The 9,939-nt window shown below is 32.7% G+C and overlaps 1 protein-coding gene across 1 annotated transcript in view; it reads left to right on the top strand.

Moving 5' to 3' along the window:
- Positions 1-660: 660 nt before the first annotated feature.
- Positions 661-9,939, top strand: part of LOC111089227 (cadherin-23-like) — a 19,378-nt gene continuing 10,099 nt past the window's right edge. Inside the window, exons 1-6 of the mRNA XM_022401312.1 lie at positions 661-981; positions 2,129-2,359; positions 3,193-3,284; positions 5,650-5,739; positions 8,200-8,268; positions 8,631-8,700. Of these exons, the coding sequence (XP_022257020.1) occupies positions 700-981; positions 2,129-2,359; positions 3,193-3,284; positions 5,650-5,739; positions 8,200-8,268; positions 8,631-8,700 (834 nt within the window). The 5' untranslated portion in view covers positions 661-699. The remainder of the gene's footprint in view (positions 982-2,128; positions 2,360-3,192; positions 3,285-5,649; positions 5,740-8,199; positions 8,269-8,630; positions 8,701-9,939) is intronic.

Here is a 9,939-nt window from a genome sequence, read left to right as displayed (position 1 = left end):
TAAACTCTTTGTGAGCCAACCTGGTTTTTGACTTGCAGCTACCCATTTCTTTCTATGAGGAATATGTTTACCTTGAATATTTAAAAATTTTCCATGCCTGATAATAACTCCAAATAACTCAGCTGCCCAATTCACAACAGATAAATCTTGTCGCATCCCATCCAAAAAAATTTTTTTTAATATGTAACAAAAATATTATTATTCCTTATCTTCATATGCAGCAAAACATTGAATGTAATAGAGCAATGATCATTTGCTCCCAGAAGTTCCCCAATTTCTGCCTTCTTGATCATTTCTATATTTAAAGTTAACAATAACTCTAAAATAGCATTATTTCTGGTAGGTTCCTTGACTAATTGGTGAAGAAAGCCATTCTGAACAGTTTAAACAGATGCAGTACAGTGTTCATTTATCTCTTTATTGAACTTAGGTCTAACATCAGTTAAGGTTTAATAAAATTCGACCTAAATACAGGTGGACTTACATATTTTTGATGTCTACAATTACATTTCGTTTGTGTTATTCTACAAATCTTGTATTTAAAGAAATACTTTTGCAATAAAGATACCATTTTGACAGCAATTGTTTTGTGGGTCTCTGCTAGTTTTACATACTTTTTATACATACTAAACATTTTGAGAACATGTACTCATCTTAAGACTTATTTTAAGACTTCAAATTTATTGAGCAGGTGGTGACATGGAGTATTTTATGCTGGATAAAATTACAAGAGAGTTAACACTGGAAAAGAAACTGGACAGAGAAAAAATAGCTTTTCATAATGTAGTAGTGAAAGCACAAGAAACTTGTTCACAAGAGCCTGAAGCAGTTGCTGAGTTTAATAGAGATGATCTAACAACTATTAATATCACAGTTGATGTTATTGACATCAATGACAATCCTCCGACGTTTACGGAACAAAGATTTACAGGTGGAGTTAAAGTAACTGACAAGTACCAGAAACGTGTGGTACGAGTGCTGGTATGTCATTTATTTGGTTTATCCTTTACAAAAAAGTTAATTAAAACCGCTGTAAAAACAAGCTTTAAAAGGTTGATATAGTAGATAAAAGAACTCTTTGTGGAGTATACATGATCTCACTATTGTCTGTTGCTATCAAATGAATGACATAATACTTGCAGTATGAAAGGTATATGTTGATTACCAATGCTATTTAAGCTTCTTGTTTTGTTTACAGCAAGCAAAACAGTCCCTGTACAATCACCAGTTTCAAATATTTTCCGAGTTAATGTTTCAAACATTTGTCACTATAGTTCAGGTGTACTAAACATAATATTTCTTTATAAGAAGTGAAAACACTTGAACAGCTCAACCTTCTAAAAAGCGATAAAATCAAGGAAAGTTTGGTTAAGCTGTTATTAGGATAATTATTAATATCTGAGTTTATTCCAGAATTTTGGTAAATGCTTCATCTGATTAAAATAAACCCTATATTCACAACAATAACATATTGGCTTGGAAAATACCTGACTAAATTTAAATTCCCACTGCAAGATTCACACGAGCTTTCTAGCACACTTTAAGTGTCAGTTTGACATGAATATCTTCTGTGGCTTTAAAATATTTCTAATAAACCTTAAGTGACAGTGTAACATGAGTATTTTCATTCAGACTGACTCAATAAAAGTTGTGGAAGTTCATAAAGATCTTTAGTTAAAATACTTTATTAATTGTAGTGTTTACTAAAGTCTTGTCAGATTTCATGAAGATGCAGTAATATATTCAGAATTGTACTAAACAGTATGTATAACTTCACAATTATTAAATTATTTAGTTTGGCTAAGCCCTTGAACAGATGGGTAGGAAAAATAATGCTACCACAAAAGGATTTTTTTCCATATGAACCTTTTTTCACCATAATGTAAGTTCATTGGTTTATTAAGAGTTAAAAGTTAACAAGTGTGCATCATTGTTCATTTCATTTTGTGTGGTAATCAGTAAAATAATTAGTAATTGGCCACTGTTTTTAATTAATTGTTGAAAGGTTGAAGGTGCTGCAGAAGTGGGTAAACGTTTTTATTTCCATTCTTAAATGATCATTTTTGAAAGAGGTTTAGCCTGTAAGTGTTAAAGGAAAACTTGTATAAAAAGAATTGTGTTTTAACAGGCTAGTGATCCAGATGAAGGAGAAAATGCTGTTGTCTACTACAAGTTGATTGGTGACTTCAAGGTGAAAAAAGATGAAAACATTGAACACATTGAGACACCTTTCTATGTGAATAATGTATCGGGAGAGGTCATCCTTAACTTCTACCCTAAAAGTGACATGAAGGGGCATTTTGATTTTGATGTCATGGCATATGACAAGGATAATTTAAACAGCAGTACTCAAGTTTTGGTGAGGATTTCATTTTTATGAACTGAATTGTTACTAAGGGCATTTATGAGAAAATTAAGAGCTAGATGAATGATATATGTGGATAAGTAATTTCATTAGTATTATTGTGATTTTTAATTGAAAACACACAAGCTGATATCTATATAGCTGTGGATCAAGCTTTAGCTTTATAAATATGTAAGTTTTAGGTTTGTAATATATAGTTATATATGTTATATGAAAGAAAGAACTTACCTTTATGGTCCATCTTTGTTTAACTTGGAATTAAACTTAGTAAGTTTTTCTTCTATTTTTTGTTGACAAAATTAAGGAAAAACAAAAAACCATGGCAGGGATTTAGTTTTTAAAGGAAAGAAAACTTTCCTAAACTGGGGTGTTCATTGGGGGTTAATAAAAATTTTCAGACAGATCATATCTACTAATTTGGTGGATATGAAGATTTCAGAAATGTCTGGAAGTTTGGGAGGCAGAGAGAAGATAAAGGAATCTATGAAATTATGGATAAGTATATGATGACGTGAATTGTCTGACCCATAGATGGCAGCACTATAAGGGGAACATAAAGACTTGGGTCAGTTGTTCTGTGATGGAATAGTGTGTTCATCTATTGCTGTGAGTAGTCTGACCTCTAGATAGCAGTTCTAGCTGATAGAACATAAAGACTTGGGCTGGTTTCTGTTCTGTGATAGAGTTGTTTTTATCCAATGATATGATTTTTACATAAATCTGATATTGCTCTTCATGAAATATTCTTTCTTATAACCTACCATAAGGTCAAGAATAAAAAGTCTTGTTTCAAATCTACAAATTAAAATTCAATCATATGACTTTAGATCTATCTACTGAGAGAAGATCAACAAATACATTTAACACTCAAGATAAAGGTGGATGATCTATCAGAAGAGAAGAGAATGAAGCTTAAAAGGTGAGTAGTAACCTCTAAAAATAATTGAATAACTGGTTTGAAACAAGAACTTAGGGCTCAAAATATTGAATAACAACACTAGAGTTACAGGTTTATGACCTGACAGAAGGGAAGAGGATGAATCTGAAGAGGGGGAATAGCAACACTGAAGGTGCAGGTTGTTGATTAGTTACCTTCAAAGTACATGTTGGTGATGAACAGAAGAGATGATTGTCGAGTGTGATGTACTTTGAAGGTTAGAATACGAAACATTTCACATTCACACTCGACAATCATCTCTTCTGTTCATCACCAACCTGTACTTTGAAGGTTAGAATACGAAACATTTCACATTGGTTGGTGATGAACAGAAGAGATGATTGTCGAGTGTGAATGTGAAAGGTTTCATATTCTAACCTAAGTACAGGTTGGTGATGAACAGAAGAGATGATTGTTGAGTGTGAATGTTAAATGTTTCGTATTCTAACCTCAAAGTACAGGTTGGTGATGAACAGAAGAGATGATTTTCGAGTGTGAATGTGAAATGTTTTGTATTCAAAAAGGTTATTGTTGGCTTACTTTACCTACTGTAGTGTTCTGTTTCTCCACCTGAAATTTCCAGCTTTTTAATATTTTGTTAATGTAGCAGTGTCGCTATAAAATGCTTCAATGTGTGTACTTAGTGGGTTTGAGCATGAGAACTTTTACATATATCTCTACCTTCTTTGTCACAACCATTCTGCTGCCCCTTTAGTTTCAAACAGTATTTGTATACTTGCTTCTGCATTGTATTATTTGCATATTACATTTGAAAATTCTAATGAATGCTTGTGCTGTACATTAATTTATCATAATGTAAATAATTGGAAGATCTTTGACTAAATGTAGTGTTATTGAAAGTTCTGGGTGAACAAGTTGTGTTTTATATATGATCTTATCTGTTCAATTCTGACAGTCAGTCCTTTTGCATACACATATTAGATGAGGGAATGATAAAAGAATCTTTATGATGAGATCAAGCTCTGGATTAGAGCTTTGTACATTCGTAAAGCTGTCATTTTGTGGTTCATGTCCCAGCCAGGATCCTATAATCTCATAACAAAGTATTTTGATTACTAAATCTTTGATTAGTTTTGTTGTTAGAAAAAATGGATGATTGGATGGTCAAGATTATAAATCCAATTTCCAGAAGGAAAAGGACTTGCAATGGAAGCTTTTCTAAGAATAATTTATTTTTACCTGAGTGATTTGTTTGACTTTTTCTACAGGCTTAATGTTGTTGACCTGACATGCACTGATACCTTTATTAATTATTATATTGTTTTTTTATCTTGTATTTTCAATGAAGATGAAGGCTCTTTATTGACAAATACTTAATACATTAGTTTGTTGAACGTGTTTATGATGTTTTAAGAGCAACTAAACCAGATGTAGGCTTGTAGTGAACACCAGTTCTATTTATATGTTAGATGTTTATAGAGTAGTTGGTGTTAATTACACCTGATTTAGGCCTGTAGCGAATACCAATTCTATTTGTACGCTAGAAGTTTATAGAGTAATTGGTGTTAATTACACCTGATTTAGGCATGTAGGGAACTCCAGTTCTATTTGTATGTTAGATGTTTGTAGAGTAATTGGTGTTAATTACACCAGGAGTGGATGTACAGCCAGAGCAAGTTCTATTTATACTGAAATATATTTAGAATAATAGGTAACTAAATACACAAGACGCATGCCTACAGACAAAAGTAATTGTGTTTGGAAATTTCAACAGTTTATTTTGGTCAAATGAGAAAAAAAAGCTTTCAGTTTATTAATGAAATCACCACTTGTTGAAGTCTTGACAGTGTAAAGAGTTTCATAATTTTTCAATAGTGTTTATTGTAGTTGTGCTTATATTGTGTATTTTTAATATTGTTGAAAACACAAATTTCTTTGATATAATCTGTTGTGATATTTTACACTCATAGTTATTTTAATCAAATTTTTCTGTGTTTGATATTGTTGCGTCAGCGAGGTCACGTAACTAGTATCACGCCACCTCTTTCTAGAAATATCCTGTTCCTTCAAGAATGCCCTAGCATTTACTAGATATGTGTTAGTCTTGTATATATAAGACGCTCACAACGTGATGGAACAAGAGGGTAGTGAGTAATTGAACTGCAGTCAGAGAGTGTGTAATTGAATTGAGTATTGTTGAAGTCGAGCACGTGAGACGTTTGTTATAGAGCGACTGTTGAAACTAAGCGTATCGTAAAGTTGTATTCGGAAAGAATAAACCAGTTTTATTTAAGAAAGGACTTGTGTCGCTAAAGTTTCGTTGGAACGAAGTTATGGAAAATTAACTAACGAATGGAGACGTAACAATATAATGATGTTTTTGCAGACTACTGGAGAGTGTAATATCTGAGATAGTTATCATCGATGATTACAGAGCTTACACTGGTGATGACAACCGATACAACCCTCAAGATTAGTAAGTAAATAATGAATTGGACAATTGTTTAACATATTCTGTATCAAAGTTTTGAAGCTTATTAATGAATTAACTGCTTTTGACATTGTTTTCTTCGTCTTAATGTTTAAAATACATTGTTATATAAATAACTGGAAAGAACTATTAAAATTAATATAGACAGAGAGAATTATTGGAAATATATTGAGAGTTTTACTTGCTACCTTATCATGTAAAATGTCTACCAAAATATTTATATTCACAACTGAGAAATTGGGTGTAGTACTTGACACATAGTTTACAACATTTTTATACTCCACTACTGAGAAAGTAGGTGTAGTACTTGACACATAGTTTACAACATTTTTATACTCCACTACTGAGAAAGTAGGTGTAATACTTGACACATAGTTTACAACATTTTTATACTCCACTACTGAGAAAGTAGGTGTAATACTTGACACATAGTTTACAACATTTTTATACTCCACTACTGAGAAAGTAGGTGTAATACTTGACACATAGTTTACAACATTTTTATACTCCACTACTGAGAAAAGAGGTAATACTTGACACATAGTTTACAACATTTTTATACTCCATTACTGAGAAAATAGGTGTAATACTTGACACATAGTTTACAACATTTTTATACTCCACTACTGAGAAAGTAGGTGTAATACCTGACACATAGTTTACAACATTTTTATACTCCACTACTGAGAAAAGAGGTGTAGTATGTGACAGATAGTCTACAATAGTGTTTCCCAATTGCTGGCACACGGATAATTATATGTCATGGTGTGAAATGCTCTACGAATATTTCACCATTTTTATATGCTTCTGATAATTAACCTTTTCATGACAGGTGGGTCTAAGTGCACATGTCATGATGTTTTAGTGAGTTACATACTTAGAAAGCCAGAAAAATTGTTAGAATAACTAATGTTACTAGGGCATGGTGAAGTATTCAGATCTACCAGAGTGCAGTAGCTTATGGGTTGGAAAACACTGGTCTATATTCCATAAGATGTAGCTCTCACTGCTAAGTCACTCAAATATGTAGCCATCACTGCTAGGTCACTCAAATATGTAGCCATCACTGCTAGGTCACTCAAATATGTAGCCATCACTGCTAGGTCACTCAAATATGTAACCATCACTGCTAAGTCACTCAAATATGTAGCCATCACTGCTAGGTCACTCAAATATGTAGCCATCACTGCTAGGTCACTCAAACATGTAGCTCTCACTGCTAGGTCACTCAAATATGTAGCCATCACTGCTAGGTCACTCAAATATGTAGCCATCACTGCTAGGTCACTCAAATATATAGCCATCACTGCTGGGTCACTCAAACATGTAGCTCTCACTGCTTGGTCACTCAAACATGTAGCTCTCACTGCTAGGTCACTCAAACATGTAGCTCTCACTGCTAGGTCACTCAAACATGTAGCTCTCACTGCTAGGTCACTAAAACATGTAGCCACAAAGATCTGTGCATTAATCTCATTATGACTTGTTTGAAAACTCCAATACTTGTTGAATGGTGATTTTCAGGAAAACTGGGTTTCCTATTTCAAACATATTTTGTCTTTATCTGGGGGAAAACTATACCTCACAGTAGCATCAGACTTACTGCCTGAAAGATATGTCATGGTTTTCTGAGGGGATATCTACTATATTGTTAGATATACACGTCTGTTTAAGTTTAATGTTCAGACTTACTGCCTGAAAGATATGTCATGGTTATCTGAAGGGATAGCTACTATATTGTTAGATATACACGTCTGTTTAAGTTTAATGTGAGTTTTATGACTTAGATGGTTTAAGTATAAACTTAGTTGTTTTTAAAAGTGATAGTTTATCTCAGGTTTGTTTACATCACCATTTATCATATGTTGTGTAGTTCACTAGTTATAAATTGGAGATTATTTTATTACTGTGCAATGTTATTATAACCTTCTAAGTTTTCTCATTGTTTTAATTGAGTATTATTGCATCATAATAGCTCATAGTGTGTGGAACATTCTAGGCCTTTGTCAGGTTATAAATATGCATCCAAAATATAGTTTGAGGTAGTTATGGAGAGATAGATCTAGATTGCGTGATTGTGAGTTTAGCCATAAAGACAGATCGTACAATAATAACAGAGTAAAGGAGAAATAATTTACTTGTGAATTGAACCTGCCTGTGTGGACTTTGAAGAAAAAAAAGATACAATTATTTAAAGCTCTGAATACAACTGTGATAACCAACAGTTTGACAAAAATTTGTAAATATGTTTGACTTATTTTAATATATTATTCTAAAACAAGTGGAATGTGTGCTATTTGTTTACTGTTGAAATGTATTGCCAACAAGTCACAGAAACCTATTGTAAAGAATCCAGCCCATACATACATAGATAAAAACCTGACACCTGTACTTCATCATTATAAATTTTTATGTCATTAACATGAAATCCTTTTTTCTATCCAGTACAGACGTTTTGTTTCACGTTGTACAGAAGGATGACAACTCTGTAATGGAGGCAGAAGAAGCACTCAAGTAAGAATCAGCTGATTATTCAAAGTATATATTGGTACAGATGTGTGTATTTTATACATGGTTGACATATAGAGAAAGAAAAATGTAATTTCTACTATGAAGACCAATGAAGAAATCATCTGTACCCATAAGTTAATTGTTTCTTTAAACATTTAACAATCACTGAATGTAAACCTGCCTGTTGGGGTAGTTAATAAGTAAGTTTTGTCACTAATTGAAATGAAAACTGTATGAGCTACTCAGATTATTTCCAACATCTTTTTGGAATGTTTTTTCTCAAGTAAATGGGTATTGCAAAATGAGCTGTTGATTCATCTTTAAATGATCCAAACATATTTGTATGTTTCTTGTTTTTTTTTCAGATTAATTGACAAATACTGGGGAAATATTCTTGAAAATACTGTAAATGACTTTTACATTGTTGGAGCACAAGTAGGTGTTACAATTATCATTTCTTGTTCCGAAATATATTGTAAATCATGTAACGTTTTATCTTATTTTTGAAGGGAATGGATATTTATAGTTTACCAAATTCTTTAGAAACTCAAGTTTCTTCAGTTCTGATATTGTTGAAAAGAAACACAACTTACTGATTTAATGTTGAAATTAATATTTTGTTAGGGTACATTACCTCCACTCACATAACCAGTTAGTCTTGTTCAGTGCTGCCCTCTATATGCAAAAAATTCTTTACGCATGCCACAATATTTCTATCTCCCTTCTATTGGAATTGACTGATTTCAATGCACTTCTCATGCAAATCATCATGCGTCAACCTTCCACCAATAAGAGTGCAACATACTTTCATGACTCACGTGGCTTTTGTTCAATTCTACCGAACTATCACTTCTTATTTGGCAGTACTCTTGCTCAGATGTTTTTTCTTTCGGTGCTCTTCGTTTGAATCGTGATTTTAATTGTTTAATTGCCGAAGTGGGATTTCTTCATTATTATTTTTTTTCTTTACATTGAAGAAATCTTTTAATTTAACTTAATTTCCCAGTCTTTATTTTTTTTCTCATACTCAGATATTTTACATCAAAGACTTTTGTTTGATTTATGAATTTCTATAATGAATTCTGAGGTTCATGTTCCCACTTCAGGTGTTATACTTTTAGCACTATTTTCACAGCCTACAGATGGGGGAGACCTGTTGTTGGTTCAGAAGTGGTGCAGTTTCCCTCATCAGATCTTAAAATCTGACTGTCTCATCTTAGGGGGTGTCCTTTAGATACTTTTGAAGGACGCTTCTTTCTTTCCCTCACTGTTGGAATTGCAGCTATTTATGTGAGAGGAGGTAATGTACCATATTGGAAATTATAATTTTCCTACACTGAAAATGTACTTCCGAAAGGTAATTACCCCTTCTCACACTTCCTCCCCACTGAAAACTGGTGCTTCGATCCTCTGCCAAAACTCGAAGTGATAATTCGGTAGAACTGAATAAATGCAGTCACATGCATCATGAAAGTATGTTGCACTCTTATTGGTGGAGAGTTGACACATGATGATTTGCATGAGAGACACATTGGAATCAGTCAATTCTATTGGAGGGGAGATAGAAGTCTTGCGACATAGTATGTTCTATAATGTACCAGGTAGATTAAATATTACAATAGTATGTTCTATAATGTTCCAGGTAGATTAAATATTACAATAGTATGTTCTATA

Source organism: Limulus polyphemus, unplaced genomic scaffold (genome assembly GCF_000517525.1).
Source record: "Limulus polyphemus unplaced genomic scaffold, Limulus_polyphemus-2.1.2 Scaffold5609, whole genome shotgun sequence".
Classification (NCBI taxonomy): domain Eukaryota; kingdom Metazoa; phylum Arthropoda; class Merostomata; order Xiphosura; family Limulidae; genus Limulus; species Limulus polyphemus.
This window is presented reverse-complemented; position numbering and strand designations above follow the sequence as displayed.